At 46.6% G+C, this 23,655-nt stretch overlaps 1 protein-coding gene across 1 annotated transcript in view; it reads right to left on the bottom strand.

The window, feature by feature from the left end:
• Adcy2 (adenylate cyclase 2) overlaps positions 1-23,655 on the bottom strand; it is a 494,315-nt gene that overhangs the window by 214,045 nt on the left and 256,615 nt on the right. Inside the window, exon 4 of the mRNA XM_045139193.1 lies at positions 7,160-7,309. Within this exon, the coding sequence (XP_044995128.1) occupies positions 7,160-7,309 (150 nt within the window). The remainder of the gene's footprint in view (positions 1-7,159; positions 7,310-23,655) is intronic.

Here is a 23,655-nt window from a genome sequence, read left to right as displayed (position 1 = left end):
CTGTCCTACTAAATTATATGTTGTTCTGGAGAAAAAAAAGTGCAAACATTTATTCTCATTTTGCAAGCATACTTTCTGAATCCCAAATAAGAAAAGTTGACTCCAGGCATTGGTCTCTGGAGGTGGAACCCAAACCTTGAGATCAAATGTACTTGGAGGGTCAAATTATGTTTTATTAAACATCTTTAACAGAAGTTCTTATCTCAACTAAGTGTGGCTTTTCCCCATTTAATTTAGAAAGGACCACTGGCTTCTTTTAGGTATAACTTAGTGTGGTTGTTTGAATGGATGCCCCCCAGTAGATTCTGTTTTATTAAAGCTTCTTGGATTTCCAGCGACCTAGCTGGAAGAACTGTCAGTGTGGGTAGATCCCAGGGTTCAGACACAGGTGCAGGAGCAGATCTTCAATTCTGCCTGAGACACAGTGCAGGAGCTCTGCCTGGGGATCCCAGAGTGTGTTTGCTTATGGGATTGGTGGTTGCTTCTGTCTCTGCGTGGACCTGTGAAAGGAGGCCAGCCTCTTCGACCATTATGGGACTTCACCTGGATCTTTAAGATTCAAATAAATCCCTTCCTCCCATAAGCTTTGTCTGGTTTAGAAGTTCATCCCATCAATGTGAAGCTGGCTACTACAGAACTGGTACCAGAGAGTGGGTTCCGTACATGTGGATTTTGGTCCTTTGGAACTTTTGTTTTCGAGGAATGGGGAATGGGCATGGACTTGGTACTTGCAACTGAAGATGTCTTCCAGAGTGGTAAGCCATGTTTTATGGGCTAATCTGGTGTCTGAAAATTCTAAGAACAGAGAGAACTGCATTTGGTGGCTTTGCTTATGAGCTTTCTAAGGGAAAGAATAGACAACAGAGAACTTTGTTGGAGCTAGGCTACTGGCATAAGAGCTTGGTGCATTCTGCTGCCAATACTCAGAGAGTTTCATCAAGGGTAAATTTGTAATGGACTGATGGTCTTGGCTAAAGATATAGAACTGAGAAATTTAAGATCTGAAGTTGGAAAACCTCAAGAAAGTTTAAAATGACTGGCACTGAGACTGGTTGCTAAAGGTGGTGTTGTCAAACACATTAGCAATCCTAAGAAGGTCCAACTGCATTACATTAAAACAATGGAGAGAATTCCCAGGGTGATTCCACAAAGTCTAAACGGTAGGAATGCAAAGTCTTTTTTTTTTTCTTTTTCAAAAAATATCTTATTTATTTATTTGAGAAAGAGACAGAAAGAGGCAGATGGGGGGGGGTGGAGGGAGAGAGAATGGGCATTGCAGGAACGCTAGCCACTGCAAATAACTCCAGATGCAAGCAACACTTTGTGTATCTGGCTTTATGTGGGTACTGGGGAATCGAACCTGGGTCCTTTGGCTTTGCTGGCAAGTGCATTAACTTCTAAGCCATCCCTCCAGACCACACTGTGGTTTCTTGTCATTAGTTTTGCTTGGTACACAGCAAGCCCTTTGGAAATGTTGGTACTTCTCAAAGAAAGTATCAAGTGCTCTGGGTGCATTGCCTTGTGACAATCCAAGAGCATGATGGTATGATCATCCTGTTTGCAAGTGAGGAATTTGTAGGAGGTTAAGAACCGAGGCGAGAGACCTTGCTAATCCCAGCAGAGGTAGGAGGATTGGTTTGGGGCCACCCTGAGACTACATAGTGAATTCCAGGTGAGCCTTGGCTAGAGTGAGACTCCATCTCAAAAAACAAAATGCAAAGCCAGGTGTGGTGGTGCACGCCTTTAATCCTAGCACTCGGGAGGCAGAGGTAGGTGGATTGCTGTGAGTTCGAGGCCACCCTTGAGACTACATAGTGAGTTCCAGGTCAGCCTGGACTAGAGTGAGACCCTACCTCAAAAACCAAACAAACAAAAAAAACAAAATGCAGCTGGGCGTGGTGTGCACGTTTTTAATCCCAGCAGTCGAGAGGAAGAGATAGGAGGATGACTGTGAATTCAAGGCCACCCAGAGTCTACATAATGAATTCCAGGTCAGCCTGAGCTAGAGTGAGGCCCTACCTTCAAAATCCAAAACCAAAACCAAAAAACAAACAAAATGAGCTGGGGTGGTGGCACACCTTTAATCCAAGCACTCAAAAACAAAAATGCAGCCGGGCGTGGTGTGCACGTCTTTAATTCCAGAGAGGCAGAGGTAGGATGATCGCTGTGAATTCAAGGCCACCCAGAGGCTACATAATTAATTCCAGGTCAGCCTGGACTAGGGCGAGACCCCACCTCGAAAAAAACCAAACCAAACAAACAAACAAAATGATCAGAGGGCTGGAGAGATGGCTCAGTGATCACAGGCACTTGCATGCAAAGCCTGACGGCTCCGGTTCAATTCCTCAGTGCTTAGGAAAAGCCAGATGCATGCAGTGGCACATTTTGTCTGCAGTTTGTTTGCAGTGGCAGCAGGTCCTGGTGGCCCCTGCTCACTTTCTTCCTGTCTGCCTCTTTCTCTCAAAAAAAAAAAAAAAAAAAAATATATATATATATATATATATATATATATATATATATATATGCACACACACACACATACATACATACATACACACACACACATACATACATACATACACACACACACACAATGTATGGAGAGAGAGAGAGAAGATTTGAACATGACTCCACGTGGCTTTGGAACCTGCGTGGCGAGCACAAGCATCAGTGGTGGTGTGACACTTAGGACTTGGAATGCAAACTCTTTGGAAAGGAGTTGACTGAAAGGAAGGAGCCTGTTCTTCAAGGTGGCAATTTATTTCATCCCTGAATTACGAATATAGCTGTGTCCTGTCCTGCACACCTGGTATTGGTTTCAGAAGCATGAAAATGACTGGTTCATGGTTCCAGGAGCCACTGCGGAGACATGGCAGGAGGCAGGACATGGTGACCCTGATAACAAGGCTGGTGAAGCCATTTGGAAGATGGACCATGGTTTGCATACAGAGCCGAAGATCTTTTGGATATACCAGGACTATGCAAGGGCTACCATGGCGTGCTGTTCACTCAGTATGGAAATTTCCCTTGTTACTCAGTCAGCTGGAAGGGCAGAACTGGAAAAATCTGGAGACTGTCAGTTACTGGTTATGATATCAGAATTGAACTGCAGATATTTGATGTTTGCTTGATGGTTACCGAGTCTGCATTGGTCCAGACTCTCCTAGTTATGCATTATAGCAGTTGGAAATGTTTGCTCTGTGCCTTTATATGTTAAAAGTATGCAACTTGTTTTGATTTTACAGGACTCACAGCAAAGAGACAGTCTTAAATCTTATATGAGACTTGGGCTCTGGACCTATCTTAAGTTGGTAAAGACTGTGGGGAACTTTGAAGTTGGACTGGATATAATTTACAATGTGATATGGTTATGAGTTTATTTGGGGTTGGGGTAGAATGTGGCAGTTTGGATGGATGACCCCCACTCCGGTTGATTCGGTTTTATTCCAGTTTCTTGGATTTCCAGCTCCCTGGCTGGAATTGGTATCTCTCTGGGTGGATCCTAGGGTCCAGATACAGGGTGTGGGGGTGGATCTGAGTTCCAGCCTGGGGTGTGCAGAGTGCTTGAGCTCGGCCGGGGTTCCTGGGGTGTGCTTGCTCGTGGTGCTGCTGTTGCTTCTCCGCATGCATCTGTGTGAAGCGGGGCCAGCTTCTTGTGCCGTTATGAACTTCTCCTACATCTGAAAGCTTCCCATAGATCCCGTTCCTTCCATAAGCTGCGTCTGGTCCGGGGTTTCATCCCAGCTATGTGAAGCTGACTGAAACTTCTAGTAAGTGCATACCTTTTGCTGTCTCCCATGATGGCTCCAGAGACCCTGGCCCATGGGACCCCACCATCCTGAAGCTGAGTGAGGTGGCTCTGACCGTGTGGGCTCTCAAAGCACGTGGACTCCTTGGAACACAGGGATGGGAGTGCTACATGCTGTTAGCTCAAGACGATGTCCAGGGAGTGTGACGTGTCGATGACGTCAGTAGCCTCACTGCTTTTGTCGAAGCTGTCACTAAGAACACTAGGGTTTCCAGTTCTCTGTAGTTTGCAGTTGATCCTGAAGACAATGCAAAAGGAAGCTAACAGCCTATCAAAGCCACCTGATGTAGCTCTCTAGCCCAGAAAAGGAAACGATCTACTCTGAGCCACCTGAGCTACAGAGCAGGAAGTGGTTGTAGGAAAGCTATTTCCTCCTGGCCTGTCGTGACCACCGGATATCAAAGAATACCGTGGTGGCTTCCAAGCAACCTTGGCTCTGTAGTCATCACAATGAACTGGCCAGGCTCTACGGTGATATCCAAATCTTATCCAGAGCTTTCATGTTTCCTAGGAGGCAGGGGTGGGCCATCAGACACTTACCACTCTCCTCTTGCCCCCAGCTTCACATGGTCTTGGGTGCTGCCAGCATACATGAGATGCGGAACACTGAGTAGGGCTGGGATTCTAATGCCAGCCTTTGTGAGGTACCCCATGTCACAGCGCCTCGCCTTTGAGGCCGTGTGCTCCTGTAAGTAACCCTAATAAACTCTCCAGGCCGCCAATCTGGATTTGAACGGAATCATTACTTTGGTCTATTGGCAACCTATCTGAAGTGAACAGCAATTTCTTTATGTCTCCTCAGGAAAAAAACAAAACAAAACATGGCATGGTATAGTGACATAAACTATGAATGCCAACTACTGCCTGTTGACACTGTGGAATCTTCTAGAACCCAGACATAAACAGTACTGAACACAAGTGTGAAGAAAACTGAATAACTACGCAACTTAATAACTGACTATGGCATTTGATGCATCTATCAGGTAGCTAGTTAAATATTAAGCAGGTCACGATGCTGAGACGCCCTCATCTTCAGTAGCGTGTAGAGCTAGGAAGTGGTCAGAAGGGTTGGATCTGAGCCGAATCTCTGGCCCTAGGTGGGGACACAGCGTTCTGAAATGCACGGAAAGCCATAAGACTACAATCTAGCTAGAGGTTTTCAGTAAATAATGAGGACATCCCATTGCCCTCTCTTGTAATCCAAATGGGGTTGTCAATCATCTGGATGAGAAAACATCTCTCAGTAAAAGCTACTACTAGTTGTAGCGATTTTAGAAATAACAGGAGAAAGCCTACCAAAAACGTAGGCTGGTCCAGTGGTCTCTCTGGCCATGGTCTACTCTCACACCTCTGAAGCATGCTCTATGCAGTGATCTCTTTGCTGCTCTCTGTTGCCCCTGAGATTACGCCCTTCATGGTGATCTCGGGTCACTGCCCACGGTCACCCCTTGAGCATTCTGCTCTGTGCAGTGGTCACTCAGGCCACCGTTCACTCACTCCCAAGAGTGCTCTGATTTATTCTGTAACCAAACTCTACCTGTCTCTTACACTCTGCTCTTTGTCTCCTATCTGAATGCTTTTGACAGAGATCACAAGGACTATGGAACCAGTGGGGGTCTACAGTGTGATCCATGTGACGCATCCACACTTTATGTACTTACAACGAATCGAACCCTTTCTACCCAGCTGGAAAGGAAAAATTCAAAGAGATGGTTCAGTGGCTAAAGCACTTGCCTGCAAAGCCTAAGGACCCAGGCTCGATTTCCCAGGATCCATGTAAGCCAGATGCGCAAAGTGACACATGTGTCTGGAATTTATTTGCAGTGGCTGGAGGCCCTGGTGTGCTCATTCTCTGTCTGTCTGTTTCTCTCTATCTATCTCTTTCTCTTTCAAAATAAATAGAAATAAAATATATTTTTTTAAAAAACCATATTTTCCTGTAATACCAGTGAGGATATGATGTCCATACTCACACCACAGTATAGTCATGTCTAACCCAGACACTATGCTCAACAAATACAAATGAACCGATATTGCTGCTTTGAAAAATGAACCTGATTACTATTCATGGATCCATGAACGAGCAGAAGTCCAGTGCCAACACTTCTCCCTCCAACACCAAAACAATCTTTTGGCGAAGTTGTATAAATTAGGTTAATACAATGAAAGTGTCTGCTATGTTCCAAACACTACTATAGCAGAGGTCACGCGACAGCTGCTCACAGAGAAGGACAGCACAGAGTTCACAGGCCGTCAGATGAGCTGTCACTTCTCTTTTAGGTTAAGTTTGCTGTGACAAGTTATTCACACGGACGTTGAGATGGTTAATTTCATTGCTACCTCGAGTGAATTTAGATCACCATGGAAACACACTTGTGGATGTGTTTATGAAGATGCTTTGCCGAAAGGCTGCACTGAGGACGGAAGGCCCACCCTGAGTTAATGAGAGCAGTGCCATCCCGCAGGCTGGGCTCCTGGACTGAATGGAAAGGAGAAAGCGAGGTGGGCACCAGCGGACATCCTCCCTGCTGCCTACCAGCCTCATGACCCGGCCACGCCTTTCCCATATGATTATCTACACCCTCGGGCCACGAGCCAGAATGAGTCTTCACACACAGCCACCAGGCGTCACCGATGCGGACGCGCGCCCGCAGTAAGATTCCTGGCAGTCTCCCTTCAAAGTGGGCCCGCGTCCTCCGCTCTCGCTTTCCTGTCCTGCTGTGCTGCCCACTCTGCCCTGGCCGCAGCCGGCCAGGTCTGCAGTCCAGCGCTTCGGTACCGGCAGTGTATCTCCCCATGACTGCGGCTCGGCGTCGCGTCTAATGATCACCGTAGGTGACCCGCGGACAGCCGCAGCCTCCAGCTCTGTATTACCCCCCTTCCAACTCCGCAGGGCCTCAGGACTGTCTCCATGGTCCCCCTGATGGACAACAGGTAGTTCTCCCAGAACCCTGAGGGCACAGCAGGGTGGCCACTTATGTTTCCTCTGAGGAGGACTCCTGCCGTAAGTACCATACAATAGCAAGTGTCCTAAAAACGTGTGATCACTGTCTTAATGTCCCCAGACTCATGTGGATGACAAGAGCTCGTGGGCTGTCTGCAAGTAGGTGATCCTGGATCATGCAGCATCACTTTCCACGGGCCTTAGTGAGGGCCCCATGGAAACCATGCCAACCCTGCTCATCTGGTCTAAGTCCTGAGGGATAGACCTCAGGGTCGAGTATGGCCAGACAGCTGCCCTGGGTTCTTTCTGAGCCTCATGAATGAATGAAACCCCCATTCCATATCAACAGCAACAGCATTTCATGATACTTCAGGTATTAGGGAAACAGGATTCAAAACATATCGTACCTGCTGGCGCTTTTCAAATTCCAGTTTGATGCGGGACTTGATGCAGTTACACGTGTCCTGATAGGTTTGCTGCAGAGCCAGTTCCATGAGGTGCTTGTGGTAGGCGCCGGCCAGGTTCCCACAGATGAAGATGATCACGTTGGCCAGGATCTGAAGAGATACCGAGAGCCACTGAATAAAGCGAAGGCTGCTAGCTCACAAACAGGATAAAAGAAAATGCTTAGTAGCAACAGACCTCTAAAATGGACCAGAAAGCTGGGGAAATGGCTCATTCGTGAAAGGTGCTTGCTGACAAAGCCTGCCAACCTAGACTCAAGTCCAGAGTACCCACAAAAAGCCAGGTGCAGAGAGCGGCTCACATGTCTGGAGTTGGAGTTGGTTTATGGGCAGAAGGCCTTGCTGCATCCCCCGCCCGTGTGTCTCTCTTAGCCATGCTCCTTCTCATTGCAGACAAATAATATAATACAAAATATGTTTTTTTTAAAAAAGGACCCAAGGAGTTAATTTTACTTTTGTTTCTCAAATGACCTTCGAGGTACTTAGCATAAAGTACTGGTTTCCATTTAGGACTCTACCATCAGGGGCATCTGTGTCCTTCAGACTTTCTCCCTTACTTTGGACTCAACCATCTATAGAAGACACTGTGCTCTGTCTAATGCAATGTGCACAGGATAACTGAGTCCGGCCCAGGGTTAAGAGCCTTAGGTGTTTAACATCACTCTGCTGGGTGGCATCAGGAAAATAATATATGCCAACTAACCCATCTGAACCAAGATGAGAGAAACAGGGAAGACAGCTGCCCCAGCCAGCCTGCATGGGTACTGTCCTTTCCTGCTTGTTACACGGCACTCCTGTGACCTGCGGTGACATATACATTGCCTTCACACTGCAACTATATTCACTGACCTTGGGGAGGAGTACTCCTAACCTGCTCACTCTCCTGTCCTTTTACCTCCCTTCCATTACCCTACGTGGTTAAAATACTTACTTCAGGGCTGGAGAGATGGCTTAGCGGTTAAGCGCTTGCCTGTGAAGCCCAAGGACCCTAGTTCAAGGCTTGATTCCCCAGGACCCACGTTAGCCAGCTGCACAAGGGGGAACATGCATCTGGAGTTCGTTTGCAGTGGCTGGAGGCCTGGTGTGCCCATTTTTTTTTCTATCTTCCTCTTTCTCCCTCTGTCGCTCTCAAATAAATAAAACAAAAAAAATTTTAAAAATACTCACTTTGGGTATGGCTCTGTGCATATGTGTGACATATGCATGGGATGTTTGTACATTTATGATTTGTATATGATGCTTGCATGTGGCATGTGTGTGAATTCCATGACATTCACACGTGGCATGTGGGCCTGTATCTCCTTGCAATCTGCGCATGATCTACACGTGGGACCCACATGCTCGGATGCACCCTGAGGGTCGTGCACATGGTATGCATGTGGCACGTGTTCTTGTGTGGGGGCACGTGTGCATACAATCTATGGTCAGCACTCAGAAGCAGAGTGAGAGCCTTCGGGGTTTCTTCCCCACATTCCCTATTGCACAGACGCTCGCCCCCGTCACTGCCCCTTCCAGTCCTGGAGCACGGGGAAGCTCTGGGGACATTCATTCCTGGATTCCTGATCCACCTGCAGCTGAACTGTATTTGAAGAGTAATTTAAAGGCCATGCCCAATCGCACAGAGCAGTCATGAAGTCCTGTGTATTTAGTGTCCGCAAAATGGCCATCTGGTTTGCTGAAGATTCTTCAGGCCTTGCTAATGCTAGAAGTTCTTGGAGGAGCACTGCACAAAAGAATGCAGGACACGAGAGAGGCCAGAGCAAACCAAGGGGCTTAGAATGAGAAAATGCCAACTCCTGCCTTCTTTGTACAGCCAAAATAACAAAATAACTTAGGCACTATCTATGAGAGATGATCTCTGTCTTCCTTAAAAGTGTCTTCAAAACAAAAAATGCCAACAAATTGCAAAATCAACCCCTCCAGAATAAGAACTGATCGCAGGCAGCAAACCTGAGTACGGGCACCCCCTGGCTTCTCCAGTACGGGGTGCAAGGGAAGCCCTCCAGACCCCCATCCTCATGGCAGGATCCCCTCCCCCGCAATGGCAAGAACTCACTGGTCCCCATTCCTGGGGTCACGCTACTTAAATCATTTCATCTGAATTCCCCTAGCTTGTGTGAGGAAGAATCACTCTTGGGCTGGACAGACGGCTTAGCTGTTAAGGCCTTGCCTGTGAAGCCTAAAGACTCAGGTTCGATTTCCCAGTACCCACATAAGGCAGATGCACATGACGGACATCTGAAGTTCATCTGCCATGGCTAGAGGCTCTAGAGCACCCATTCTACCTGCCTCTCTATCTCTCATAAATAACTACCAATAAAATAGGGGGAAAGAACGAGTCACTCTTGTCTAACAGTGGGACACCCTCCCCTGCCATCCCCGGGGGCAGGGAAGGATGGTCGCAGACACCCTCACTAGCATCAGGCTCAGCTCTAGGCTCCAGCCCTGAGCCACAACAGAAATGTGCTCCCACGCAGAGCCAGCCCTGCGGAGAGCCCCGTCCCAACAGCCTGTCTTCCTGTACAGCCAGAACTTTTCTCGTTGTCACTGTAGCTTCCTTCCCCCCGACTGCCACAGGGTCCACAGGCTTTGCTAGAATTGGTGCATCGGTCCAAAGCGCATGTGCAGACTGAAATTGGGGTACTCCCTGGGGACTGCTAGGCTGAGCTACCAGTGTGGCTTACCAGACAAACGTTTCTTTCTTTCTTTTTTAGATTTTTTTGTTTATTCATTTATTTGAGAGTGACAGACACAGAGAGAAAGGGAGAGAGAGACAGAGAGAGAGAGAGAGACAGACAATGGGCATGCCAGGGCCTCCAGCCACTGCAAATGAACTCCAGATGTGTGCGCCCCCTTGTGCATCTGGCTAATGTGGGTCCTGAGGAGCTGAGCCTCGAACCGGGGCCCTTAGGCTTCACAGGCAAGCGCTCAGCTGCTAAGCCATCTCTCCAGCCCAGACAGGCATTTCTTGGCTGGTGAGTAACCCCTCCAACATTTGGTAATGGAAACCTGTGTGTCCAGGGTAAGAGGAGCTCTCCAGAGAGAAGCATGGCTTTGCCCTGTGCTGCCTTTCTGAGGGTGCATCTTCCTGGACTGACCCAGCGGCAAGTTCACTTTGCCATGGTGCTGAAGGAGGAATCTCCCCAGTCTGGATGCTGCATGGCTTGAAACACCAAGGGTCTTCAGCCCTTTCTGGCTGCAGAGAGCTGGAAGGAATGCATCTGTTGATTTTTATTTGCATATACAAAGGGGAAAAATGTTCAAGAAGTAGGTATCTAAAACTTTAAAAAATATTTATTTATTTGCAAGAGAAAGAGGCACAGGGAGAGTGGGTATGAGCACATCAGGGCCTCCTGCAACTGCATATGAACTCCAGATGCATCAGTCACTTTGTGCATCTGGGTTTACATGGGTCCTGGGGACTCAAACCCAGGCCATTAGGCTTTGCAAACAAATACCTTTAATCACTGAGCAATCCCTCCAGCCCACTATCTAAAACCTTTAATGCTGAGTAAAATAAAGCTTTTTGATGGAATGATCAAAATTACACACATTTTTCCTTGAAAACAGATTTCATCTATATGCCAAGGTAAATAGCTCTGGCTGGAGGTTTAAGAATACCGTGTATGCATCAGCTGCTTTCTCTTTGCTCGACAAAATGCCAACCAGAGCAGCTTAGGGAAGGGACGAGTTTATTTCAGGTTAAGGTTCCAAAGTATAAAGCCCATCATAGTTAGGGAAATACGGTAGAAGAGAGAAATTGGAATCACATTTGCCATGCCAGACGGGGCTGGGGGGGTAGAGAGAACAGCAAGCCGAGCTGGACTACAAAACCTCAGGATCTATCCCCCACCCCCACCCCATGTCCCGTGACACATTTTCTCCATGAAGGTTCCAAATCCTGAAGGTTCCGTGACCTTCCAATGCAGGACTACCCGACAGAGACTGATTACTGAACGACGTAAGTATGGGAAGGATTGTATGTTCAAACCACCACACTGTGTTATAAATACTATTGATGTCTCAAGCCATTTGTCTTGGAAAATAGTTCAGTCACATGATTTCATATAAAAATGTGGTGCAAAGGAACTGATGAAGACTTTTCTTTCAGCCAGGCATGGTGGCGCACGCCTTTAATCCCAGCACTCGGGAGAGAGAGGTAGGAGGATCGCCATGAGTTCGAGGCCACCCTGAAGCTACATAGTGAATTCCAGGTCAGCCTGAGCTAACATGAGACTCTACCTCGAAACCCCATCAAAAATATTTTTCTTTCATAAAATAATATTGAAATATAATATTAGCAATATTAAAAATAACATTAAAGTGTTTTAATTTCTGGAAGGCTGTTAAACAGAAGAGATGACAACAATCTCGTTTTCACCATGTTTGCTTTTCTTCTACCTCATCCTGTCTTGAGAGTCTCCTATCTATCTGCTGTCGCACGTCGCCGCGCAGCCCTTCCCAGCGACTCTCAGGGGTTGCATAGGATCAGCTCTGCTGCTGTGAGGGCTGGTGTTCGCCAGTGAGCCATCATTTGGCTTCTTTCCTGATAGTCATCATTTCTTCCAAATACATTTTCTATCTTGCTGTGCTTTCAAGAGTGCAGAAGACAACACATAGCACGCTCTATCATTTCCTCTCACAGTCAAGGAAAGAAACGTCAACGATGTTAAGCAAGTTGCAAGCGGGCCTTGGGTCGTGTTCCGTTCCAAAGATGGCCCGTGTCGGGTCCCACTCAGGCTTGACTCATATTCCCCGGGATAGGGAACATCGCTGCTCGGGCCTGCCTGGGGGATTTTAAGGGATTTCAGAAAAGACGCATATTGCTATATAAGAAGCCGGTCCACCACCCTTGGATGGGAACTGCATCTTCTGCTATAAAAGGGTTCCATCATGTACAGTTGTTTTGAGCAGTGGCCTTTTGGAGAGCACATGTCCATGGAGCCGCATGTCCGTGCACAGCAATGAGGCTGTCAAGCCGCTTTCCATCACAGAGGACCCCGAGAAAAGCCACGTGGCAGAGAACGGCAATGGGTGGCATCTCAAAGACTTTGAGCACTCAAGGAACTTACCAAATGGATCAGGAAGTTAACATACCGTTTCCTCATGTCATATCTGAAGTAACAACCTATAAGGACCGCGAAAAACAGAGGGGGCACGCAGGCACACTGCCAGCGGGAGCGGCGAGGGGTCTGTCTCAAGCACAGCGCCGTCGCTCAATGGTTGCTGCTGTCTACAAGAAAGCTCATACAGGGCTGGAGAGACGGCTCAGCAGCTAAGCACTTGCCTGTGAGGCCTATGGACTCCGGTTCAAGGCTCGATTCCCCAGGACCCACGTTAGCCAGATGCACAAGGGGATGCACGTGTCTGGAGTTCGTTTGCAGCGGCTGGAGGCCCTGGCATGCCCGTTCTCTCTCTCTCCCTCTCCCTCTCTCTCTCTCTCTCTATCTGCCTCTTCCTCTCTCTGTCTGTCACTCTCAAATAAATAAATAAAAACAAAAAGAAAGCCAGTACAGTGTAAGAGGAGAAGCCACACTACATTTGAAGCAAGTCGTTCCCATCAAACAAAGTGAATGATAAATAAGACATAGAAAAAGGCAAGAACTTGCTGGAGAAAGTTCATGTGAGTGCCCAGCGAGCTCTATGCATCTGAGAAGGCATGGCATTTGGAAGTCATCTTAAAATATTTCTCAAACATTGCTCCAAAAACAATCAAAACCCCACCTGCCTGGCATTTCTGGTGACTCCCTAAGAATGAAATTAACCATTTGCAGAGAATTTTACTCTCCATGATCTTTAGGGAAAGCTAGCAACACTGTGCTTTAGCTAATAGAGTCAATTGATCCTCACATGCTCAACTCTTCTGATTTAAAAACCTTTCAAATGAGAAGGAGTGGCATCAGAGGGAACGGTGCAAAGAAAATTGAAAGATCAAAACCCTCAGCAATGAGGGGCTGGAGAGATGGCTTAGCAGTTAAGCGCTTGCCTGTGAAGACTAAGGACCCTGGTTCGAGGCTTGATTCCCCAGGACCCATGCTAGCCAGATGTACAAGGGGGCACACGCGTCTGGAGTTCGTTTGCAGTAGCTGGATGCCCTGACGTGCCCATTCTCTCTCTCTGTCTCTGTCACTTTCAAATAAATAAATAAATAAAAGAAGAACCATTAAAAAATAGTTTATTAAAAAAAACCAGCTATGAGCTTTTGGTTAAAAGCCTGTAACAGAAGACAAGAGCCGTTGCGCTGTCTAAGGAAACCACCATTGCACAACAGAGAGACCGTGCTACTACTGGTTATGTTCACAATGCTCATGTGTGGCAAATCCTTCGTAAGCTTGTTTTGAATATTATCCATCATATTTCTCTGACTATATTAGGTGAAAGAATCATATATTCTAACATAAGATCCCAAGCCAGTAGAATAAGCAGGTGATAGAGAAGACAGAAAACCTGCAGAGACCCTGGTCCTCTCAGAAGTGTTCCTGAAGGTCAGGTAGAGCCAAATGGAAGACAGGAATTTAGAGGATCAGCAAGACTTTTTAAAATATTATATTTATTTATTTATTTGAAAGTGACAGACAGAGAAAGAGGCAGAGAGAGAGAGAGAGAGAGAATGGGCATGCCAGGGCCTCCAGCCACTGCAAACGAACTCCAGATGCGTGTGCCCCCTTGTGCATCTGGCTAACGTGGGTCTGGGGGAATCGAGCCTCGAACCAAGGTCCTTAGGCTTCACAGGCAAGCGCTTAACTGCTAAGCCATCTCTCCAGCCCAAGACTTTAAATAGGAAGTTCCTCCAAGATACCACTGGGAACACAGCTTACCTCCCAAAAGGAAAGTGCTCTGCATGGTTGCTGGTGGAGAAGAGTTACCAACAGTTGTACCCAACAGTGCTAAACCGCATGCTATACAACTGACTAGTCAAGCAAGATGTGCCCACTGCTACAGTAGTGGCCTGAGTTTTATGGGGGCAATCAACTGTTGCCTGATTGGAGCTGAGGCCTGCTTAGATCTGGGATAGAACTCAAGCCTAGTACTGAAAACCTACTCAAAAGCCTATTGGGTGGGAAGGTCACACACCCTAGAAGAGGAAGTTACTATTGTTGTTTAGCTCAATGGATATGCATTTCCATAAAATTGTCTCCTAAGTACTGTGTTATGCTTATGCCCATAGATTTAGAGCCGCTCTCACCTTGGGTCAGAGACACATCTTTTTCTGCAGTTGGAGATGAAGATTGGGGAGATTCAAGACTCAACCACGTGCTGAGAAGAAGAGACAGTGAACATTGCAGAACAGTGGCCAGAAGGGACGTTACAGCCTGAGGATGGGTAGGGGTACTTCTGGAAACTGTCGTCTGGACATGAGGTGTCTTTCACTTTGTGACCTCCATGAGATCTGCACAATATTAAGCTCAACATTTTGACATGGATGATGGAGGAGAGCAAAAGAAAAGTTATTAAAATAGAAGACAGGAGAGATGGCTAAATGGTTAAGGCTCTTGCCTATGAAGCCTAAGGACCCATGGTTCAATCTCTCTCCAGATCCCACGTAAGCCAGATGCACAAAGGTGATCCAAGTGCAAGGTCGCCCATGTGCAAAGGTAGCACAGGTGTCTAGAGTTTGATTGCAGTAACTGAGGCTCTGGTGTGCCAATTCTCTCTCTCACATACACACTCTCTCTCTAAAAATCAAATAAATAATCAAGTAGAAGACAGACCAGTTGGAAAGAAGAGGCTCAGCGGAAGGGGAGGTAGGAGGACAAAAGACAGTAATGAGATGGGATTATCTTCAAACTACATTATGGTCATATGTGGAAGCTGTCAATAAATAATTGTAAGTTTTAAGAAAGGTGTGCAGAAATACAAACTTGCACTTCTTAGTCAATGACTACAGATGAGAGCAGGATAGCTGGTGAATAGTTGAGAAAATGTGGAAAGAGAAAAATTATACAGTCCCTAATATTCAGAGCTCTGTGGAAAAAAAGCACACAGAGATCATTCCCTAACTTCTGGCTCCTTCCACTCTCTATGTCGGAGTGCAGCCATGTATCTGAGTTTGAGTTCAAGCGTACAGAATGATCTCAGAATCAGTATCTAGTGGCTCTTCTCTGTGAGAAGGAGGAAAACCAAGCAAGGGAACTTGGAATGTTAAGAACAAAATGTCAGAGACCATGACCTGACTGCCCTAGGACAAAAGAAGAACTAACAGCCTTCCTATGGCCCCTCACTGCCCTGAGGACAAAAGAGAACTAGCCGCCCTCATGCAGCCCCTCCCCCAGAACAAACAGCTGCTCTGGGAGACCTCACAAGAGAGATTCAGAGAAGATGCTCCAGAAGATTACGGCAGGTGGCCCTACTTCCTCCTTCCTTGTACCCCCTCCCCCTTTTTTCTCTCCTCATTGCCCTACCTGCTGGTTGATTATAAAAGAGCTAAAAAATCCAACATTAAACGAGACCTTGACAAAACCTCTGCTTGGTCTCCTTCTTCTTTTCTGCCCATTCTTTCAGGTTGCAGCCCTCCTCAACCACCCCGCGTAACATTGGCCCCGCAGGTCGGGGGCAACAAAAGAAGGCTGGACGGGTATGGTGGCAGATGTAGAAGGAGCACCGTGAAACTACATCCCGGGTCAGTCTGGGCCAGAGCTGACATCTGATATTTTACTAGCCAGCAGGTCACCGTTTACATCACCACTGACATCCAGTAGAAGAACTTTATCTTCTTGGTTTTGTTAGTCCAGATAGTTGAATGAGTGTTGATTACTCCAAGGATATTAAAGACTCCATGAGGCCTGGAGAGATGTGGCAGCTGAGGGCGTTTGATTGTAAAGCCTACTGACCGGTGTTCAATTCTCAAGCCACTCATGTCAGCCTGACATAAACAGCGGCACAAGCCCTGGCATTTGTTCGCAGCAGCAAGAGGCCCTGGTGCAGCCTCCACCAACACACGCCAGCAAACAAGCACGGTCTAAGAAAACATGCAAGGATCAAGTGGCCCTAGATCTTCTAAGACGCTTCTGCAATGTTGGTCTCATGGTCTTTCTAAAAATACTTTATTTATTTAATTATTTGAGAGAGGGAAAGGGGGGGGGGAGGAAGAGAGAGACAGACAGAGAGAGAGAGAGAGAGAGAGAGAGAGAGAGAGAGAGAGAGAGAGAGAGAGAGAGAGAGAGAATGGGTGCATCAGGGCTTCCAGCCACTATGAACAAAGCTCCAGACGCATTCTGCCATGTTGTGCATCTGGCTTACGTGGGTACTGGCGAATCGAACTGAGGTCCTTTGGCTTTGCAAGCAAGCGCCTTAACCACTAAGCAATCTCTCCAGCCCTCATGGTCTTTCTAAATGGTCTCTCAGTAATGGTATATCTGCCACAGATGAATACATTTAAAGGGCTGTATCTTAATGCTTTTCAAAAATTTATGAACATTGTAACTCCAACTTTACGACTCTTAAATGAGCCCTTTGAAGGACCAATACACATTTTACTTTGCTATAGTGATTTTTTTGGAAGGATTAATTCATTTTCCTAAGTGAAAGAAATTTTAACACAGTATTTCAAACTTTCCATTAATTTAGACTCTCTAATTAATCTGAATCAAAAATTAGCTTCCTTTCAACACCATCCATAATTCTCTTCATCTCACTAACTACAAATGTGTAAAAAAACCCAAAAAACCCTTAAGCCCTTCCATTTTCATTAGGGAAATAGACCTAAATCTGGGTATTGAATATAACAGTATAACAGACGGATGTGAACGAGTCTTGGTTGTGAAATTAAACATGACATTTGTAAGAATGCTGATGCAGAAGTGATGGGTGTGCTCTTGCGAGGTGGTCAAGGACTCCTAGTGAGGCAGACAAGGAGTTCGCAGGTGACCCCCAAGGGGCACTTTGAACGGGAACGCCCTCGTCAATCAGCCCCAAACATGCTGCGCACAGTCACACTGTGATTTAGGAATAATTTTTTAAAAAAGCAGCTGCTTGGATGCATAAATGAAATCATTTGCAAGCAGGAGAACAAAATATTTTATATTAGAAACTAAACTTTATTGGCTCACAAATGACGTTAGTTATGAAAAGGGATGCCTTTGATAAAATAAGAGGCTGGAAAATGGGTGTGTCACACAAGAGTGCACTTTACGGTCCCTCAAGCCCCTGCATGCCCATTCTCTCTCTCCCTCTTTCTCTGTCAAATAAATAAATAAAAACTTAAAAAGTAGAAAAAAAAATCCAATGTCAAAACAGGAACACATTTGGTGATTCTGGTTCCAACATGGCACCTTGAACCCCGTGTCCCCCTGAGGGACGTCATCTTCACAGTGTGCAGGTCAGGTCAGAGGACGAGGAGGGGAAAGGAGGCGGGACTCGCCTCTTTATAGCGAAAGTGAGCCACACACTAATCACCTCACAAAGGTTCCTCTGTTAATTGTGGCAAGTAAACTTCTGAAAGGAACATTCAAACTTTCACCCCTCACGTGGTCTTTTCTTTATGAGTGCACATCCCTATCTGTATCCCAACCTCTTCTTTTTTAAAAAAATATTTATTTATTTGAAAGAGAAAGAGGGAGAGAGAATGGCTGCGCAAGGGCCTCCAGCACTGCAGACAAACTCCAGATGTGTGTGCCCCTTGTGCATCTGGCTAATGTGGGTCCTGGAGAATCAAACCTGGGTCCTTTGGCTTTTCAGGCAAACGCCTTAATCACTAAGCCATCCCTCCAGCCTCTCCTCTTCTTCTTGTAGGAATACCTGTCATAATGGATCAGTACCCACACCTACTGATCCCATTTTACCTAAGCACCTCCTTTAGGGCCTTTGCCGCCAAATCGGTCCCACCGTGATGTCTGAGCTGACACCACTCAGTCCGTAGCAACACGGTAACCAGTTCTGAAATCTCTCTTGTCACCAGTGAGTATCTAGCAACGCGGGGCTGGTTCCTTTTTTGCACCAATGACACACGGCCACTTCACACGGACGGAGATGAGACATCCATTACATCATTTTAGTCATTCAACATATTCTTTCGACATTTACTTATAATCAGTTCTTCCATGAACAAATCAACAATACAAGTCGGTAACACAAGCAAACAGATGTCGGTCACGCAAAAGAGGCTTCCTGGCAGCTGCAGAGATGAGACATTAATGGCAGCCCCTAGGTTCTCAGGACAACTGTCTTCAGTGTTCTATTAGGGACTGTCATTAGCTAGCTGTCTGTGAGAACATATGGATCTATGCAGCTGAGGGAAGATTAGTGACAAGCGGAGCATATTTCCTCAAGCATTCTTTGTAATTTTTACTACGAAAATAATGCAAACATGCATGCAGAGGCTCCCGATTTTCTTGCTTCACAAGGCCTACGATGTATTCACCATGCCTACAGTATGTCATTAATTTCTTATAATGTCCCTAGGCCAAAGGGAACTTCTAGTAGCTTTGTTTGATTATGTTACGAGTAAGGTCGCAAGAACATAAATACTTTGTCCTAACAGCTTGGTAGGTGCCGCAAACAACACTTTCCATAACATGCTGAGATAAAATATAGAAGTTTATGTCATTCTCAAGTAGCCAAAACAACTTCCTGATGGATGCCAGCGCCAGGGGCCTGCTGAGTGCTTCATGACTTCACAAAGCGTGGACTCCAATTCAACACGATCACCTGCAGACCCTGTTTCATCTTGATGTCTGCAGGATGCTGTTATTTTCATTCTCTTAGCAACAACCCAAGCACAGCTTTGCAAAGGGACGAGTGTGATCAGAGGATTTACCTCAAGACAGTAGTTTTTTTAAAAAATTTTTTTGTTCATTTATTTATTTATTTATTTGAGAGGGATAGACACAGAGAGAAAGATAGAGAGAGAGAGAGAATGGGCACGCCAGGGCTTCCAGCCACTGCAAATGAACTGCAGACACGTGTGCCCCTTGTGCATCTGGCTAACGTGGGTCCTGGGGAATCGAGCCTCGAACCGGGGTCCTTAGGCTTCACAGGCAAGCGCTTAACCGCTAAGCCATCTCTAAGACAGTAGCTGTCACAGTGTCTGGAAAGGGCCCCATTTCCATTGAAAGCTTATAATGCTCAGCTGTGCCCTGGCACCTGGACACACGGCTGGGAAATCACATTGCTAAACAATTAGTTTCAACCAAGTAAATATATTAATTTAATTCAACAAAACGTGTTATTAAGAGTTTGGTGCACTGGGCTGGGAGATGGCTCAGCAGTTAAAAAGACATTTGTGAAGCCTGCTGGCCTGGGTTTAATTACCCAGTACCCATGGAAAGCCGGATGCACAATACAGCAGCTGCAAGAGGCCCTGGCACGCATATTCTCTTTCACTCTCTCTCTGCCACATACACATACATAAATAAATAAAAAATCTTTTAAAAAAACCCAAATTATGGTGGACTCGCTATCTATAGTGTCGCCAGTAAATGCTGATGGTTCCCTAAGCAGGAGAAGCAGGCTCATCTCTCTCTCTCACTCTTTCCACTTATATTCCACTGAGACATGAAGAGACAATCTCATGCACCCTTGCCCCAGTTCCAGTCGGTCTACCCTCCCCCCGGAGAGATGGCAGGTACAGAGAGATGGCCTCATGAAGGGACAACTTACAAAGACATTCTGAAGGATAAGAAAGTCAACAAGGAGGTCAGAAGTGCCCATGGCTCCCTGCACAGGTATTTTCACCATATGACAGACACCCAGTGAGACCAGAGGAAGAACAGGAAGCCAGAATCCGTATTGATTTGCTGCTTTAAGAGGGTGGGCTGCCTGATGGGACCTGGGGGGGGGAACAGGGTCACTGCCAATCAAAGTCCTGGCAGGGGGGTCACTGGGGACCCCATCTTCTGCTTCATTCTCCTCTTGCCCAGTAGTACCTGCCCTTGCCTTTCACATACCCGGCTCTGAAGCCAGGGCCCGAGGTCACAGTGACTCAGTGCTTCATGTCAGACTCTGAGGATTGCAGGCAAGAGTGACAGCTACCAAAACTGAGAGACACCCCCAACACCTCATCACTGAAGCAGACCAAAAATGAACCCTACTTGGCTCAGGGAAATTTTGCGGAAGAGCAGGTAGAAAGAATGTCAGAGTCACATTTTGGGTCATGATATACAGAGATATTTATCCCACCCATAACTGTGGGCTGCCTCCAGAATGCACGACCCATATACCTCAACAAGGAGGGGCCAGGAGGAGGGGGTAGGACAGGGAGGAGGCTAACAATGGTACCAAATTGACTGTATTCGCTGAGTAAAAAACTAATTAATAATAAAAAAAAAAAGACTGAGAGACAGTGCTTTCTAAAATGCCCTGACTCTTCACCATTGACTCAAAATGCCCAACAGGAGACAAATAAATATCATTGTAACAAATAATAATATAAACAACAAAGATAATAAAAATAACAATATAATTAATAAAGGCAGACAGCTTGGCATTGCTACCTTCATTTTACATCTTCCTCCTTTGCTTCAAATTTTGGATCAGATTTCTGCTCAACTCTCCATATATTAACCGTTTAAGGAATGTCTGTCTCAACACTGGCAGTAGAAGATTATCCCTATCTGTACCTAACCTACTAAATTGCCCCCTTCATAACTGAAGACACTAAGATAAGAGTTAAATCTGTGTTGTGTGTATGTGTTTTTTTAAGAAAATAGTTCTAACCTTTTAATTATTTTTTTTTTTACAATTTTTGTTTAATTTTAGAAGTATCTTTTTTCCCAAGTTGGATGGGGGTGGGGGAGGAGAGGCAAAAGGAGTCATGGGAGGGGATTATGATCAAATTATAGTAGCTTCATGTATGAACATTTTCAATAAAACAATTTAAAGAGCATTTAAAAATTATTTTTATTTATTTGAGAGAGAAAGAAAGAGGCAGACAGAAAAAGAGAGAGAGAGAGAATGGGTATGCCAGGGCCTCCAGCCACTGCAAATGAACTCCATATGCATGTGCCACCTTGCTTACATAGGTTCTGGGGAATCAAACCTGGGTCCTTTGGCTTTGCAGGCAAGTGCCTTAACCACTAAGCCATCTCTCCAGCCTTAATGGGAATTTTTTAGATTCCAGGATTCCATGACGGAACCAGATCTCACATAGTTTTCCCCAGAGTATTGTTGTGTATGTTTCATAGTCTACCTTTGTCTCTTCCCTTATATAAACCTGCAGTTCATGAGGGCATCGTCAGAGACAGGGCTGAGTCAACCTGGGTTCCCGTGTCTTTGGAAGGGCTGTGATAAAATCTTGCAGACACAGAAAAGTAAAAGGAAGCCAGCCAGCGTCTCAAAGGACAGCAGAATGGACGGGACAGGGACGGGCCAATCAAAGGTGAGCAGGGTATGTGGATCAGAGAGAGACAGAGGGATATGGAAGCTCGCTTGTCCTGGTTGTTCCTGCCCAGCACACACAAAAATGGGACTTGAGGTATTTAAACTTCTACAGACTTAGGAATTTTTATTTTCTGTTTCTTCTTTCTTTCTTTCTTTTTTTTTTTTTTGTGATACACCATTTCTGGTGACAAAGCTCACCATTTCACTTCAGTTTAGAATTTGGTTTGCTAACTAAGGAAAATGTTCAGTAAAGTCAAGATGTGTCACTGTGGAAACTGGTCACAGTCGGAGATTCACTAATCTGCCTGAGCTTGCCTTCCAGCGTTTCCTGGCTCAACTGAGTCTCTTCTGTCTGGACAGTAAACAGCTGCTTTCCAGGGATGACTGGCCTTGTAGGAGATAGTATGTCCCTGGGTCTCCTAAGCAATGGGAACGGCTTTGTATTCACGAGGCCTTGTGATTACATCTGAAACGAGGCAGGGTGGGGGCTGGTCACCTGAGACCCAGCCTAATGATTAAGGCCAAGAGTGATGCAGGGCTGGTGAGGAGACTGAGTTCCACCACATGAACGGCAATGAATGAAATGCACTACTGTACCCTAGCGATGGTGACTCTTTCGCTGTCCGGTTGATAGGATTTAGAATCTCTATGGAAACAAATCTCTGGACACGTCTATAAAGGATTTTTCTCGATCAGGTTTACTGAGGTGGGAGGACGCTAGCTGACTGTTGATGATGCCATGCATGGGCTGGGATCCAGACTGAAGAGAAAGGAGAGAGATAGAGGGACGGCGGCGTTTTTCTCTGCCTCGCCTTCCTCCCCGTGGGGACAGGATCCAGCCTCGGTCTCCTGTTACCATGCTTTCCCTGATATGATGGAGCGCAACCCAAAATAGCAAGCCAAAATCAACCCATCCTTCCTGACACTGCTCGGCAGGTATTAGGTTCCAGCAAGGAAAAAATGATCACTCTGAAATCCCCCAGAGTTTCCTAGGAATGATCACCACTGAGGTACCAGGCGAGCCACGACCACCTGAGAGTGTGGGGAGTTTGTCATCAGAGCAGCTGGCTACTGCCACCAAAATATGGCTCCCCTCCGAGGGAGACAGAGGCTTAGCAGCGTGAACCTCAAAATCTGGAGAAGCTCTGTCCTCATGCTGGTGGTGGGCATCAGGCGTCGGCACCGATGTGTGGCACAGTGTGGCCAGGCTTGCCTGCCTCTCATGAGCGCGTCCACAGGACACACGTGCCTCCTGACCTTGGACTCCGATGTCACAGCTCCACCAGCTCAGCCTGCATGGCAGCCACTGCACTGACCCGCCGCCTTCAGAGCCAGGCTGTCCTTCCCCATCTCAGTGTCACATCCTTCATACGCAGGCTGTCCTTCCCCATCTCAGTCTCACGGTCCTTCATACCCAGGCTGTCCTTCCCCATCTCAGTCTCACATCCTTCATACGCAGGCTGTCCTTCCCCATCTCAGTCTCACATCCTTCATACCCAGGCTGTCCTTCCCCATCTCACTCTCACATCCTTCATACCCACGCTGTCCTTCTCCATCTCAGTCTCACATCCTTCATACCCAGGCTGTCCTTCTCCATCTCAGTCTCACATCCTTCATACCCAGGCTGTCCTTCCCCATCTCAGTCTCACGGTCCTTCATACCCAGGCTGTCCTTCCCCATCTCAGTCTCACATCCTTCATACCCAGGCTGTCCTTCCCCATCTCAGTCTCACATCCTTCATACCCAGGCTGTCCTTCCCCATCTCACTCTCACATCCTTCATACCCAGGCTGTCCTTCCCCATCTCAGTCTCACATCCTTCATACCCAGGCTGTCCTTCCCCATCTCAGTCTCACATCCTTCATACGCAGGCTGTCCTTCCCCATCTCAGTCTCACATCCTTCATACCCAGGCTGTCCTTCCCCATCTCAGTCTCACATCCTTCATACCCAGGCTGTCCTTCCCCATCTCAGTCTCACATCCTTCATACCCAGGCTGTCCTTCCCATCTCAGTCTCACATCCTTCATACCCAGGCTGTCCTTCCCCATCTCAGTCTCACATCCTTCATACCCAGGCTGTCCTTCCCCATCTCAGTCTCACGGTCCTTCATACCCAGGCTGTCC

Source organism: Jaculus jaculus, chromosome 21 (genome assembly GCF_020740685.1).
Source record: "Jaculus jaculus isolate mJacJac1 chromosome 21, mJacJac1.mat.Y.cur, whole genome shotgun sequence".
NCBI classification, from domain to species: domain Eukaryota; kingdom Metazoa; phylum Chordata; class Mammalia; order Rodentia; family Dipodidae; genus Jaculus; species Jaculus jaculus.
This window is presented reverse-complemented; position numbering and strand designations above follow the sequence as displayed.